Here is a 15,699-nt window from a genome sequence, read left to right as displayed (position 1 = left end):
CGCGGAACTAATTGGCCGATCAATTTCGCCGAAAGAAAACCCTTTCCAATGAGTCCTCTGACAGAACTTGTTTGACGTCAATTTTAGCAGGCTAAATTTTTAAAGTATATCTTGGACATGCAGCGGCAAACAAAACGTCTGGCTAAGTCCAACCCCATAAATTTGACTTAGTTGCGTGGACGCAAGTAGGAAAAGCGAGGAAACCGTACTCTGGTTTCTCAGTACCAGGCGCCAGTGCTCCAATACTTGCTTAGCCCTGCTGCCACTTTCTGAGCTGGGGGCCTGGACAAGCAACAACATAAGGAGGTTGGATGCTACTACAAAGGCATACTTGGACCCTAAGAGCCACGAATGTTAGACCAGGTCTTTGAAGGTATATCAACAAAACAAGCCACTACTTACACGAATACCAAAATCCGCTAATATGACTGGAAGATAATCGCTCGATGAACTGGACTAAGCTCTCTGCCCAACTTTGAGCCGCCTGGTGAAGCTCCTTTATCGTGGCGCTCGAGTCGGTGGCACCGTCCTCGAGTTGTAGTTCAATCTCTGGCAGTTCCGAAAAGTCCCAGCTGAGGTCCTCAAACAGGAAACCAGTGTCGGGAAACATCTGCGGCTCGGCGTCCACATCGATGATTTGCGGCGGTGGAGGGGACCGAACGGCAGGACGCAGCAAAGCTCTCCACGTGTACGCTATGAGAGTCAAGTATGCGAGATATACACAAGCATTATACGAATCCGAGCTGCCGGTGCCTACTTCTTGGCGTGCGTGATAGGGCTCTGGTGCTGGAATGGTGGCCCGCCACGCGTGAAGAGCGTCGAACACGGGCCGAGCTGCTTGGATAGAACCCGGTAGGTTTTCGGCCAGCTTCTGACATGACTTGAGAGAGCTACCACTGCCCTTAGCGATATTTCAGATATTCCGATGAGTTACTTACTATAAATCGGCCTGTAATGTTTCTGCTACACGCGCCAGCCTCGCCATGTCTCGAAACGGGTATGCATTTCGTGCTGATGAGGTCTCGATCTCACCGTAGGGTGCAAAGTCGAACTCGTCTAATTCGCTCACATCCCATTCCTCTTTCCGAATGTATGGCGGCCGGCCTACCAGGAGTGAAAGAAATTTGTCTTGGATGTACACCATCCACCATAACCTTCTTCGGAGTCGCTTCTCCTGCGCCGGTAGACCCATCATTCGACATTCCAGCTGAAGACCCAAGTTATGTGCCAGACCAGCTACCGTACCCATAAATGGCCACACGGAGGCGGTGTCCGTCACGGCATCTCTTCGTTGGTCTTCGTTCTTCTTATGTAGATATAGGAGGGCTGCTTGAAGAACTGAAAGATGGGGTCTGGCCATTTCTTCCTGCAAGCAACTGTGCTCTAGATCCCATATACCATCCAGTATTACACGGTCATAGGCAAGAAGAGGCGCAAGTTGGTCATCGTGCATCGCAAATGGAAGGGCCGTGCCGTATATAGCAGCTAAAAGATGAGTTGGCATTGCCGTCAATACGTTTAAGTCGGGGATTGTATCTTCCGAGACCAGAGCAAGACCGGTCCTCGATATCACTGGCAACATTGAAAATACGTGTTTGTGGAAGCTATCTCATCAGCCACTATGTTTGCGTAAAGGCAAAGTACCTCAACTTACAGACGAACCAGACGTCCTCCCATGGACTGTGGCACCAACAAATCGAGTTTCTGTCGCGAGTCCGTCGAGCGTGGCTGAACCGCTCCTGCAAGCGAATCCGAGCTGAGCAGGAAATGCACCGGAATCTTGTCGACTGTGGGAACGCCGCCAGCGTTTCGGATATGTAGCTTATGGAAACTTCTCAACCCGAGCTCGTCGAAGCGGAAATGCCTAAGAAGCCAGGGATCCGACCCCGAAGAACTGCCAAGAAGCATTGCGCTGTGGCCTTCCATTAGATCGAGGCTCTGGGAGATCTGCGTTGTGGGATGCCCTGGCTGCGCACCAACGAAGGGAGAAGCCGTCAAGGCGTGAGGGAACGGAGTGTATGGGGCGTCTTGACGAGGGTAGGTTTCTGGCCCAATAGTTGAAGCCCGCGAAGGGGATTGAGGCGCTGGATGAGTCTCGTCAACAGCAATGACAGAGGCCTGGATCTCGGCCGAAGACGACGGGGGCGATTCGTTTGTGGTCGCCCTTTGCCTGTCCGACTTTTGGGCCGGTGCTCTCTTGCTCGGTCTGCCGACGAATGTGCATTCAACTTTGCTCTGTTGACAACGTCGACAAGGAGGATGTTCGTCCCTCTGGCACTTCAGCTTCATCTCACGGCATCGATCGCATGGCCGATGGCGTTTTTGCGACCGGTACGATCGTGTGGGCTCAATGGCCGAACTCGCCTGTCTAGGCGTTGAAGGCTTCGGCATGGCTATTCGTCTGCAGCGGGATTGAACTCGCAAATTGGGCGTAGAGGTGTAGAGATTCGCCGAACGGAACAGTGTGATGGAAGTTGGTGCTGCTCCTCATCGGCCAATTTGTGACGTAGATTGGGTTGAGCTCTTCGGCGAAATGAGGTGGCACTGATGTTCGGCGAAATCCGCCCGGCGAATTCAATGGCCGCTGACACGGACTACGGTGCAAGTCGATTGGCTATGAATATTTCTTGCATGGAGAACCCTAATGATCGGCCAAACAGTCATATTTCAAATACAGGCATGTTTGAAAAAGTATCACAGTTGGCTTTATTTTCAAGAAGCACTCATGCTAGGAGCTGGTTGGTTTTCTGTTCTTCTAAATTCAGTCCTTGATCCTGTGGAAGATCGTCATACGTTTCGTCTCATTTTTAGAGGTACTTCGCCAACGAGATACCGTCAAAGAAATGTCTTATCAAACAATCATTTCCATGCTCCGCAGGGAAAAGGAACAGGTGAGTGACCTGATCATATTGCAGTTGTTGATTACTCTACTAATGACCGCCAGGCCAATGGGGCTGAAAAGACCGTCCAGCATACAAATGACAATGTACAAACACAATACGAAACAGACATGTCCCACTCAGACCCCGAGCAAGCAGCACCCATCACACCCAAAGAGACATACCCAGAAGGCGGAAAAGCTGCCTACCTCGTCGTCTTGGGGAGCTTCAGCGCCATCATGGGCGGCCTCGGCCTGATGAACAGCATCGGCATCTACCAGTCCTGGATATCCAGCCACCAGCTCCAAGACGTCGGCGAGGGGAAACGGGGTTGGATCTTTGGGCTGTACAACTTCATGGTCTTCTTCTGCGGGATACAGATCGGGCCCGTCTTCGACGTGTATGGACCGACGTGGCTCATGGTCGGGAGTCTCGTGCTGTACGTGGCGACGTTTGCGTCCCTCGGGTTCTGCGAGGAGTACTGGCACTTTCTGGTGGTCGTGGGTCTCGTCGCCGGCGCGGCGACGTCCATCGTCTTTGTCGTGCCCGTCGCGACGCTGGGCCAGTACTTCAACGTCAAGCGCGGGGCGGCGACGGGGCTGGCCATGGCTGGGGGAAGTCTCGGGGGAGTCATGTATCCTCTGGTTTTTGACGCCTTGAGCGACGATGTCGGGTTCGCTTGGACGACCCGCGCGATCGGGCTGATTACTGTCGTCTTGCTGCTGGTGGGGTGTGTTCTTGTGCGTCCTAGAAAGGCCTTTTACAAGAGTAAACCGGCTGATACGAGCATTCTCCCTGATTTCCGAATCTTGTTGCGACCTGCTGTTCTGCTGATGACGGTCGGCGTCTTCTTTATCGAGTGGGGGTTCTTCATTGGCCTTGAGTATGTCGCGTCGTATTCCCTTGCCCACGGCATCAGCCAGAGGCTCTCGTATCTGATGGTGGTCTTTCTAAACGCTGGTTCGTTTCCCGGGAGGTGGCTGCCTGGATTTGTCGCGGACAGATTTGGTCGGATGAAGACGATGATTGTGACGAATGCCCTGTGCATCGTCGCTATGCTTGCGATTTGGCTTCCGGCGAACGGTAACGTTGTCGCTGTTGTGATATTCTCCGTCGTCTTCGGCTTCGCCAGTGGCAGTAACATCAGCCTGGTGCCCGTTTGCGTAGGCGAGTACTGCTCTACGGAGAACTACGGGCGGTATTATTCTACAGTGTATACTGTTGTTAGCCTCGGGTAAGTTCTTGACTTTATCGCACTTGATATAAGGCTAACTTATTTTCAGGGCATTGACGGGTGTGCCGATTGCTGGCGAGATACTTGCGAGATCTGGAGGGGGATATTCAGGTTTAATCATCTTTGCAGGAGTTGCCTACGTTGCTGGAACGATTTGCTTCGTGAGTTTGGTGATATTTAAGAAGTATCTATCTTGAGAGTTAGTTCCAGATTTGGTTAGGCATGAGCTGTGACAATCAAGTGTATGTTAACAAAATAGCTAGGCCGAGGTGAAAGCTTACTGATGCTAATTGACGACGTGCTCCTGATATCTCAGTCGACAAGAATCTCAACCATAGCTGCATATCATTAACTCGTATGCTCATTTCAAGTCCAAGAAAGATGTCAAGATAAGTATCTCGGCCCAGAGGTTCCTGCGGAATGAGAGTGCCATCTAGACGATGCTGATAATAAGACAAGGCTACTGAACTGCCTCAAGTAGCGAACCATACCATAAACACCACACAATCTTCAACTCATCAATGCAACCGGAAAACCAGCACATATTCTATAAGTGACCCTGCAATGCCGGCATATGCGGTCGGTGCTGCATACTATCATTGATGTATCCATGCCACCAACCAAAGTAACCTTCCCCCCTCCATCGTTATCATTAAACCCGTTAACCTTAGCAGATAAACACTACCATTCAATTCTCATGTAACATGTCACCAATCACCTCAATTACAACGTTCAAACCATACACCAAGCTAAACCACCAAACCTACCTACCTACCCCCCTAGCGAAACTCCGCAGTAAACAGCTCTCGGCATCTCCACTTCTCCCGGGGTCGCAGACCATCTGCTAGATACCTAAGCGACAACCAACTGCAACGTTGCTATCAACCAACAGCGGCCGGCGTGACGAAACGGGCATGCAAGGTACACACACACCCACGGGCAGCAGCGCATCGGCCGCCGTATGATACGATGGTGATCTGCCAGAGGGGCAGGAGTACATGTCGCGCGTGATTCCGGCTGCTACCTTCTACAATCGCACATCTTCATTTTCCCGCTTCCCCTCAATTCAGCGGCTTACCCCGCGCCGTGCTGGTGTTGGGCAGCGAGAGTTGGCGAGATTGATAAGATGGGGGTTCTTTCATGAATAACTAGAGTGTTTACGCATAGGAATTGCCGTCGTTCTTAAGGACCGAAACCAGGTACATCGCAACAATGCGGTTCATCACGGGCATCACGTTGGTGTTGGCGGCTGCTGAAGCTACGGCAAAATTCCTCGCTGGTCTCCCGACTGTGCCGTACACGTCTACGGGCGGCACTCTTTCTGCATCGTTTTTCAAGAAAATCGTTGTTCATGATGAGTTTGCCGAGTCCCGCGATGAAGCGGGCGAGACGCTCATCCCGCCGACCCTGCGCTCCTTTGCGGAAACATTCTCCCAAGACCTAGCGTCTGCTCTCGGCCTCGTTGTCCCTGTTGAAACTGGTTCTGCGGCTGAGGAAGGCTCTATATTCCTCACCATCGGCGACCCGGCCAACTTCAAAGATGCGGCAGGCAGAGAGACGTCGGAGGGCTACGCGCTGAACGTCACGGTAGACGGCGTTCTCATCACCGGCGCGAGCTCGTTGGGGGCGTGGTGGGGCACGCGGACGGTGCTGCAGCAGATGATCCTCCGGGACGGGGTGGAGTTGGGGTACGGCGTCGATAGTCCCGGATGGGGAACCCGGGGGATGATGGTGAGTACCGCGTACTTCCAGCAGTGCTTCTATGACTCGGTCTTGGAGGGTGGGACACTGACTGTGCTAGCTCGATGTCGCGCGGCACTACTACCCGCCTGAGTTCATCGTCGAGATGTGCGCGTACATGTCCTTTTTCAAGCAGAATACCTTCCAGCTCCATCTAAGTGACAATCTCTATAACAATGTCGCTATCTACTCTCGCGAGCGGTCCCTCTCGCTGTATGCTGCGTTTCGGTTACTGTCAGACGATCCTGCTATCGCGAGACTCAACAAGCGCACGAACGAGTCTTACACTCGCGAGGTGTTGGACGACATCCAGACGAAATGCGCGGCGAGAGGCGTGACCATACTCCCAGAGATTGAGGCGCCGGGCCACGCGCTGGTCATCTCGCAGTGGCGTCCCGAGCTGGGTCTGTCGTCGGACCTGAGCCTCCTAAACATTTCCAACCCGGACACGATACCTACCATGCAGAAGATCTGGGAGATTTTCCTGCCTTGGTTTCATACCAAGACGGTGTCTATCGGGGCGGACGAGTATGTTGATCCTACGCTGAGTGAAGAGTAAGTGAGACAATTCGGCTCCGCAGATGAAGATAACTGGCTGACGGGGGAACCAGGGCTCTGGTGGGCGAGTATACTCGCTTCGTAGACGAGATGAACGAGTACATCACGAGTACGTCGGGCAAAAAAGTCCGGATCTGGGGAACGTTCTCGCCGGCGTCGGGCGGCGACGTGAATCGGTCCGTATCGATACAGCACTGGGCCAATTTCGAGGCGAACCCGTTACACGACTTTATCGATAATGGCTACGATGTCCTCAACTCTGGGGACTATGTATACACCGTCGGCAAGTGGTCGCAGTGGTACGGGCATGAGCTGAGTTTGGATTTCATATTCCACGGATCACCTGACGGGACGCCTTTTTCGCCAAACATCTTTGATCGAGAGAACGATGCCAATAACGCGGCGAGGGATGACCCAGCAGCGCTGGGTCATATCGCACCGCAGTGGAATGATTACGGCCCTAACGCGACGACAGTGACGGAGGCGTACTATCAGTGGAGGGACGGTCTGCCAGCCCTCGCGGATAAGCAGTGGGGAGGAGAGGTCTCGGAGGATACCTACGGAGAGCTATTTGCGAAATTACAGCCATTTGCGCCTGGGCAGAATCTCGATCGAAGAATCCCATCTGGGGGATCGACGATTATGGAATACAACTTTAGACAGGGTTGGGGCGGCAACAGCAGCATTATTGAGGATCTATCGGGCAACAAGTACCACGCAACGTCGACATGCGCCACTGGAAAGGAGGGAGTTATACTCAGTCCCTCGTGCAGCATCACAACGCCGCTCGTGCAGAAGGGGCGCGATTACACATTCACATTCTCGATCAAGCCCACGTCGGATTCGAAAGGCGCAATCTTCAGTGGTGGGGACAGTGGGCTGTGGTTTGGCAACGGGACGGTGGATAGTGTCATGCTCTTCTCTGGGGAGAGCACGTACGCGCTCAACTACACGTTCCCCGTGGGGTTGTGGACGAATGCGAGCCTGATCGGCCAGGGGCGGCAGACGTTTTTGGACGTTGGCGACGGCAAGCGGATGGAGTTCCTGACCGTCTTGGGCTGGAATGGCAATCGCTTTGTGTGGGCGCCGATGGCAGTGGAAGCACCCTTGGCGACGGTTGGAGGAAGCGGGTTCGAGGGCGTCATCGGAGGGATGAAACTAGTCGACAATAATGCTGGAAGATAGCATACATGTTAAATGTGTCCATGTTCCCGCAAAACCAGCAGCATAGGGCTCATTAGCCATGCCCTGGCTGTTTTGGGTGTTTGGGGTTGAAAAGTCGGTGTCATGCAGAAAGGCAGCTTCTGAGTCGTACATGATGACATGGAATTTTTGCAAGCCGGTTTTTCTTCTGCTTTCTTTTTTCCAAACTTGATTCATATGGCTGTCAGGCGCGCTGAGCGATGAAGAAGAAACCGAATGAATGCCAAGCATCGTGATAATTATCATTGTTTTGCGAGAAGCTTCCATTGACGGAGGCGGCACTTTGTTGTAAAGGTGGTAGATCGTCATTGTCGTCAGACGTCCGGCCAAGCCGGTACTGGAGGTCGATGTGGCCTACAAGGCTCGATATGGTAGCATGGTCAACCCCCGTGAGCGATCGGGGTCCGTTCTCGGGGTCTTACGTAGTGCTGGCCGGGGTTTTATTAGGGCGAAATACGGTGCCATTGAGAACGAAGGCCCCCCGGTAACGGGATGCTCGCCGCAGGGATAGAGGATGAGCAAGGGGTTGAATCAGGGTCCATGAAGGGTCTTGGGGGTGATTTTGAGTCCTCCCAAACACCAACGGCTCTCTGTGGGGCAGGTTGACGATAATGGATGAAGGATCAAAAAGGCGTTGGCAAGAGAACGAACGGTTTAATTGATGACTGAAAGATGAGATGACGATGGTTTGAGCTGATGGCGGACAAGATCAAGCCGTCTCAATCTTATCAGCTCGCATAAAAGAGGTTACGGAATGGGACGGGGCTGAAGTGATTCAGCTGATTCAAGTGATGGATGTACAGTCTGTCGTCCGGCGAAACCATAGACATTGTTAGGATTATGGACCCATTGTTGAGGTCTCGTGTTGAGTAGGCGGCTAGGCTAGACGACGACGACGACGACGACGACGACGACGAGATGACAGCAATAGTGAATTGCCATTAGCGGTGAAAAACAGCCGAACAAAATGGGAGGGAAGGGTCTCCGCGGGCGTAAGGCTTATGCAATAACGAGGGAAAATAAGGCCTCCTAACAAGAAGCGGTCATGATGATTGGGAGGAGGGAGGAGGATGATGAGGTTGTGTTGAAATGAAGTGCGTGTCAGAATAGCTGTTGGAACTTGGAAGGCGCATTAGGTACGTACCGAAAGAAATGGGGTCCTGCAGGTGGTTGCAGCGACCGCGGCCGAAACAGTGCTATGTACGTACCGCCTAGTCTCTTTTCGTCTACAGCTTATTGGATGTGAAGTGGACGCGAATTGTTGGTACTGTTTCCAACACAGTACGGGATTACCGCATATTTGTGGGCTTCAGCACACAGTCACTGGAACACAGCAACCCCACAATGTCAAAAAGAGGGAAACAGCGGGTCTGCCGAGTCAATAACCCTGCCACTTGCCAGCTTCTTGCTGCTGCCATTTACTTGATTTCCAAGTTTCCAACGACAGGTGCAGTCCACAAGCGCCCCCTTTCCTTCCTTCCCCCCCTTTGATGGCTGAAATGACACTGTACGCCTTACAATGAAAAGGTAACTGTGCCTGCCCCTGCAGTTTGGCGTATGGTCCTTCCTGCTGCTACTGATGCTACCGATGCTACTGCTGCTACTACTGCTGCTGCCACCGCCGCTATCAAAGTTGTGTCACCCACACCATTGTGGAAGCAGCTACCGTGGTTGGTTAGTGGTCGCACTATGGTAGTTTGGCAGGTACAGGTGCAATGGCAATTGCTGTTGCCAATGCGAATGTCCTTTCTCCCACCATTGTTAGTACCACTTGCCTACTAGCAGTATTTCCGTAATAGTGCCTGCCTATATTTGTCTAGTTATGCATATTATGGGAGGCAGGTGCACCCTGCCAAGGTATGCAATGAAGGGTCCATGCCAGCCGTTGTCCTTCCCTTTGCCAGTGCCAGTGGTGAGCACTTTCTTCACCGTCACTCACCGCAACCGCCCACTGCAAAAAAAGAAGGTTTTTCCTTCAACCCATTTCATTCCTGTTCTGTACGCCAATCTCTCACATCGTATAGGTGTCTAGAACGCCGCACCATGTCCGATTTGCCTCGATGCCCACGTCGTCCATGTTTTCTCCTCCATCGGCTGCCTAACAAGGGTGCCGACATGGGGGTGGCATCCGTGGGCATGGTGGAGATTCTTTCAGGGTTCCCGGAGCCAGGCCCGTCATCTACACTCGGTCTGGTTGGCTATCTGCATAGTGGTATGTTTAACCTCAGCCACCGTGGTCCGTCATCTTTCAAGATTAAACCACGCTCGCAGTCACAGCCATGGTGGAGGATGGACAGCAAGACGGTGGTGACTGACGAAACACCGACATCAACTATCACGAAGCCCAGGCACATACACGGTGCACACTACAATGATACACTGAGCGTCGCCTACCTCGCTAAACGCAGAATTGATGCCCGCCCATTCACCGAGAGGACATGGAGAGATTTGCTTGTCCTGCGTTATCTTGAGTTTGCTGATCATCATCACCATCATCACCATCACAATCGGCCTCAGATCTCGCTACCTAAATTACAAACCACCTCGTGCTCAACTTTCTCAAATCACCGGGGTCTGGCCCCAACGCCACCTTGGCAAGACCATCTGTGCCATCCCACCATCTCGATTATTTAGCTTCCGATCGTTCTGTAGGCGTCCAAAAAACACTTCCAAATACCCCCTCGCCATTGGTTTCCCCCCCACGTGCGACGACGCTAAGAGGCCTCTAGACCCCTAGAACCTCGCCTGAAGAGTTACTCGCAAGTGGTTGCAGCGGTTGGGCATCTGAACTTTGCTCTTCTCCATCCTTTAGCTTTGTGTCTGCTGCGGCGCCCGGTCCATCTGTCGCCGAATTATCAGGTTTGGGCCGCAAAGAGACAAGCTATGGACTCTTGTAGACTTTCATCGCCGGCCACTAGGGCCTAGCGCATCTCAGATGCTACGAGGGAGATCCCCCAAGACGCAAAACCAAGACAAACAACAGGCTCAATGGGCCCAAACCAACATACCAGTACACCTACTAGTAATACCGGTACTCCAATTCTAGCCAAGGGTCACGGCTGGCCGTCCACACCCTCCACCCTCGGGGCGAGGTAGGTACCACAGTGCCCTCGACCGGGTGGATGCCAACTTGCCCGAGGAACCGGTTCTCATCCAGGGCAAGGATAGCCGCTAGCTTGGCCCATGCCGTCCTTGATCCATCTGCCCCTCCGCTCGCATGCCCTGCAACGATGAGCACACTAAGGCACCTTAGCCGAGCTGCAAGCCCAAGACCACACCATGTCTGCCTCCCTCCGCCTGCCTTTGGTCCCCCCCCAACCGTCTCGAACAGCGCCCATCCCGGCTTCTGGGATCCCTGTTCCACCACCAGCGGGGAGGGGCGGCATTTCAGTCATGCCCGCCGCCTCATCTCTAATGCCTGCTTGTTTGTCCGTTTGTTGCTCCTCCTCCTTGGTCTGGCCCCCGAATCAAGTGCTGACGACGACGTCGAACAAAGGGAAAACTTGCCATTGTTGATATCACTGCTCTCTGGTCAAAATTTCCACCTAGATCATGAGCATGACGACCTTCATCACACACAACGATCCTGTATGAAGCATGACCAAGATATCAGAAGGCGCCCGTGAATGGGAGACATTCAAGTACGCAAACCCTCTCTGCCGCTGCCATTGCCTTTGCCTTTGCTCCTGCTTGGAGCTCGAGCTTGGAGCCGCAACATGGCTAACTAACGATCGTCGTACCTCTAGATATGATTCCCATTTCATCCCCAGCGCCGTCTTCAACAGTCCCGAACACCCAATCCCATTCTCGGCCCTCTCGTCCTCGCCCGACACAGGCCTCACTGCTTTTGCGCAGCTGGGAGCCCTGCGATTGAACGCTTCACGCGCCCTCATCTCCCTGTTTGACCGTCAGCAACAGTACATCGTCGCCGAAGCCACCCGGTCCATACCGCTCGCTCCGAACGCAAAGTATGCCTCGGGAAACCACCTCTGGCTTTGTGGGACGGCCATTCCCCGCGCATTCGGAATCTGCGAGCATGTCCTCGTCGGTGCGACTACTGAAGAACCCCGCAAAGCTAATTCCTCTGTTCCCGTGTCCGATGACGATGATGAGCAGCTCCCCGTGGCTGTAGTCCCGGATCTTGCGACTGACCGACGATTCTGTAACCGTCCGTACATAGACGCCGCTCCATATAACCGTTTCTACGCTGGCATTCCCATCCGCTCCCCGAAAGGCATCAACATCGGAGTCTATTGCATCTTTGATGATCGTCCGAGGTCGGGGTTGGACGCTGACTCGGTTCAGTTTCTGAGGGAGGTTTCCAAGACTGTGATGGACTACTTGGACGCAAAGAGAGTGACGGAGAGCTACCGCCGCAGTGAACGAATGGTCCACGGCCTTGGGGATTTTATTGGGGGCAAAGAGGAGGTGCCATTGCCCGCTAGGCTTCCATCACCGAGGTCATCCTCCTATGGGTCTGACACGCCGGCCACGTCGCCTCCTGAGCCAGAACCGGCATCGCCCAACTCTGAGGTCGTTCGACCAAATATCAACCCCATCCACCAAGATCCAACCGATTCGCCAACAAAGCTTGACTCGAGTGATTCCGTCGAGACTACGGCCACAACCACAACAGTGGCTACGACTACATCAAGCTCTGCACCACCAGACCCTCGCCTGACAGAAACGATCAAGATCTTCTCGCGGGCCGCCAATGTAATCCGTAAATCACTGCAAGCCGACGGTGCGCTTTTCCTTGATGCGAGTATTGGATCCTACGGTGGGCTCGTCAGCGGACCCCGGAAGGCTAGTGAAGTTGCAGATAACCATTTTTCAAGCAGCGAGGACAGTCTCTCTGAGAGACCCGAGGATGCCAACGACAGGTGGTGCAAATGTTTCGGAAGGTCGCCAGCTGTGGACAACACATTGATTGGCATAGACGGACCCCAGCCTGGCCCCTCGACTCTTCGGGAAAGGTTCCTGAAGAAACTCCTCCGGAGGTATCCAAATGGAAAGGTCTTCAGTTTCGATGAATCGGGCAACTGGTATTCGGTGGATTCCGAAGGTGACGATACGGATATCACCCCAACCGAGGAGAGCGAGCAAGCGACCAGGCCGGAGACCCGAGCGGCGTATTCTTACTTCACGAGGCGAAATGAGGCAAAGACCATTGTAGACATGTTTCCTGGCGCTAGAAGCGTGGCAGTCGTACCGCTATGGGACCCGTCGAAAGAGCGTTGCTTCGCGGGAGGATTTGTATGGAGCAAGAGCGCATCGCGTATCCTGACCCCCGACGCAGACTTGCCCTACCTAAGGGCCTTTGGCATGGTTACGATGTCGGAGATCGCCCGGCTTGACGCCATTATAGCCGAAAAGGCGAAGACGGATATTTTGGGGTCTCTCAGTCACGAGCTTAGATCCCCGCTGCACGGTGTGGTTGCTGCTGCCGAACTTCTCCATGACACACAACTGGACGCCTTCCAGGTGGATGTCATCCACACCATCGAGATATCAGGCAAGACTCTACTGGATACCATAGACCATGTAAGCATCTTGTTGCCTCACTACCCCTTTCCAAGAGACTAACACAAAGTAGTTGTTGGACTATAGTAAGGTCAACACCTACCTAAGGGCATCTAAATCCCAGCGACGAAACAACGGACCAGGCCGTGGTCTACGACCAGAAGCATCCGCGTCGATAGAATCTGGCATGATGACCTTGGTATCAGATGTCCATCTTGACCTCCTCGTCGAAGAAGTCATAGAGAGCGTCTTCATCGGTCACAGCTTTCAACATATGGTGGCATCTCAGCTTGCCCGCCATGGGTCGACATCTGGGCCTCCTACACCTGCACAAGAAAAACTTGACGCCATCGCCACTACAGAGGTGTTGGGGCATAAACGGAACTCGTCAGAGAGCCAGCCTAATAACATGAAGGACCTCAAAATCCTTGTCGATATTGATCCGAACTTCTCCTGGGTCTTCCACACCCAGCCGGGCGCTGTCCGCCGCATTATCATGAACTTGTTTGGTAATGCCCTGAAGTACACGTCCCAGGGCTTCATCAAGGTCCAATTGAGACAGGAAGAGGTGGTTCACAAGTCAGCTAGGTCTGCGTCGATGGTGGTTTTGACTGTCACCGACTCGGGTAAAGGCATCAGCGAGGACTTTTTGCGCAACAAGCTCTTCACACCGTTCTCTCAGGAAGATGCCTTGGCACCAGGCACAGGCTTGGGTCTGAGTCTGGTGAGACAAATCGTTGCCACTCTCGGTGGAACGATTAGTGTGAAGAGTCAGGTTGGCCACGGAACGAGCGTAACGGTTTCAGTACCCCTCGTGCTATCGCGCAAGTCGAGCAGTCGTGGACGCAAGTTTTCGGCCGACTTGAGCTCCTTGGCTGGAAGGCGGCTTTCTGTCCGTGGGTTTAGTCGGGGCCTCGATAACTTGGAAGAGCTTCGGGCCGGTGGCTACGATCTTCCAGTGGAGAGTCTTCCATTCAAATGGCTGGACGTCAATGTCAATGATGAGAGCACCGAGGCGAGCATGCCCCCAGCGGATCTCACAATCTGCAGTGAGGAAGCCTTCCAAAAGCTCGACCTCTCCAACAGCAGGGGCAACGAGACCCCTTTGGTTGTCGTATGCTGTAACGCCGAGGCGGCACAGAAACTCGCGAATTCGTACAGAAGGTCTCGCCAGCAGACGGTGATGGAGTTTATTGCTCAGCCGTAAGTCAACCGTCAGCTTAGTCGTGTCCATAACTAACAATGCATCAGTACTGGGCCAAGAAAGGTTGCTAAGGCTCTGGCCTGCGCTCTTGATAGGTGGCAACAGCGTCAGGCTGTCAAAATGGTTGCTTCCGGCCCGCCATCCGGTGCATTTGCTGGATCGTTTCCAACGAGCACTACGATAAAATCTGAGCTTACATCTCGCCCGAGAGCGCAATCGGAAAGCATCAAGAGTCCAAGGGTGATTCCGGCGCAAGACGAAGCTGTCCCGCAGTCGTCGATTGACAACTGGAAGGCTGAAGCCGAGCCGAATTTTACCTTGACCCTCCCGTTCCGACCAGCAGGGCCATCGGCCGCTACCGTGAGGTCAAGATCATTGACACCGGGAGGTGAAACCCCGCCTACTGTGTCTTCTTCTTCTCCCCCATCATCAAGAAACAATAACCCCCAGGAGTTTCTCCTGGTGGATGATAATCCGATCAACGTCAAGGTATGTTGGCTCTATACGCCATGCATACCGGTGTATTAACAAACTTAGATCCTTTCGGCATACATGAAAAGACTTCATAAACGACACACTACGGCCTCCAACGGCCTGGAGGCTTTACAGGCGTACACAAACCAACCCAATAGGTTTTGCTGCATCCTCATAGGTATGTCGAGCACAGTTATTGGGAGCAGCTTGAACAGATTCACCTTACTCACACAACGCAGATATAACAATGCCCGTTATGGACGGACTAGAAGCCACGCGGCGAATCCGAAAATTTGAGCGCGCCCACAACCTTCCTCCCGTAGTAGTCATCGCCATCACAAGCCTGGGTTCGGTCGGTGCTAGACAGGAAGGTTTCGCAAGTGGAATGGACCTATTCTTAACCCGACCAGTAACCATGACAGAGCTGGTCAGGATCCTCAAGCAGAGGAGACTTGTGGACGAGGAGGATGAAAAGCAGGTACTTGGAAAGTGAATTTGAGCTTAGTAGACGACAGGCGTGTTGAGGGGAGGTTTGATTGATTATGGACGGCATAGGCTTCCCCCTAATTTTGGGGGGGGATTTTGTTCAGGGTTTTTGCAAGGCGTTGGGGAGGTTATCCGCGTATGATTGGTCCCGGTCAGGACCTAGAGGGGCTCAAAAAGGAGCATTTTTGTTGTTTTGGGGGCATTTGATGAGTCTTTTTTTGACGGGGGGGTTGATGATACGGCGTCACTTTTGGAGGCCATGAATATCTTTTTTTATTTTTATTTATATTTTCAAAATCCCTTTTTGACATGTGAAATGGTGCCAGTAAGTAGAGCCTAGTTAGTATGTAGTCAGAATGGAGCAAGTTGTGATTCATCGTCGTCGGCATTCGTTAACG

The 15,699-nt window shown here is 53.0% G+C and overlaps 4 protein-coding genes across 4 annotated transcripts; 3 read left to right on the top strand and 1 right to left on the bottom strand.

The window, feature by feature from the left end:
• Positions 1–99: 99 nt before the first annotated feature.
• On the bottom strand, positions 100–2,391 carry CTRU02_211768 (fungal specific transcription factor; the record flags this gene model as incomplete). The annotated part of the gene is made up of 4 exons (XM_036732948.1): positions 100–338; positions 403–890; positions 939–1,604; positions 1,655–2,391. 4 exons carry the CDS (start codon positions 2,389–2,391, stop codon positions 100–102), a joined length of 2,130 nt encoding a protein of 709 aa, XP_036575285.1.
• A 452-nt stretch (positions 2,392–2,843) lies between these two features.
• On the top strand, positions 2,844–4,310 carry CTRU02_211767 (MFS monocarboxylate transporter; the record flags this gene model as incomplete). Its single annotated transcript, XM_036732949.1, has 3 exons — positions 2,844–2,891; positions 2,945–4,113; positions 4,163–4,310. 3 exons carry the CDS (start codon positions 2,844–2,846, stop codon positions 4,308–4,310), a joined length of 1,365 nt encoding a protein of 454 aa, XP_036575286.1.
• Positions 4,311–5,325: 1,015 nt separating this feature from the next.
• Positions 5,326–7,596, top strand: CTRU02_211766 (glycosyl hydrolase family 20; the record flags this gene model as incomplete). Its single annotated transcript, XM_036732950.1, has 3 exons — positions 5,326–5,844; positions 5,915–6,408; positions 6,465–7,596. The coding sequence occupies 3 exons, from the start codon at positions 5,326–5,328 to the stop codon at positions 7,594–7,596; spliced, it is 2,145 nt and encodes a 714-aa protein (XP_036575287.1).
• Positions 7,597–11,211: 3,615 nt separating this feature from the next.
• CTRU02_211765 (sensor histidine kinase response) lies at positions 11,212–15,308 on the top strand (the record flags this gene model as incomplete). Its single annotated transcript, XM_036732951.1, has 6 exons — positions 11,212–11,255; positions 11,361–13,158; positions 13,211–14,340; positions 14,389–14,830; positions 14,879–14,993; positions 15,055–15,308. The coding sequence occupies 6 exons, from the start codon at positions 11,212–11,214 to the stop codon at positions 15,306–15,308; spliced, it is 3,783 nt and encodes a 1,260-aa protein (XP_036575288.1).
• Positions 15,309–15,699: the final 391 nt, after the last annotated feature.

This window comes from Colletotrichum truncatum (assembly GCF_014235925.2).
Source record: "Colletotrichum truncatum strain CMES1059 chromosome Unknown Contig_0008, whole genome shotgun sequence".
Lineage (NCBI taxonomy): Eukaryota > Fungi > Ascomycota > Sordariomycetes > Glomerellales > Glomerellaceae > Colletotrichum > Colletotrichum truncatum.
This window is presented reverse-complemented; position numbering and strand designations above follow the sequence as displayed.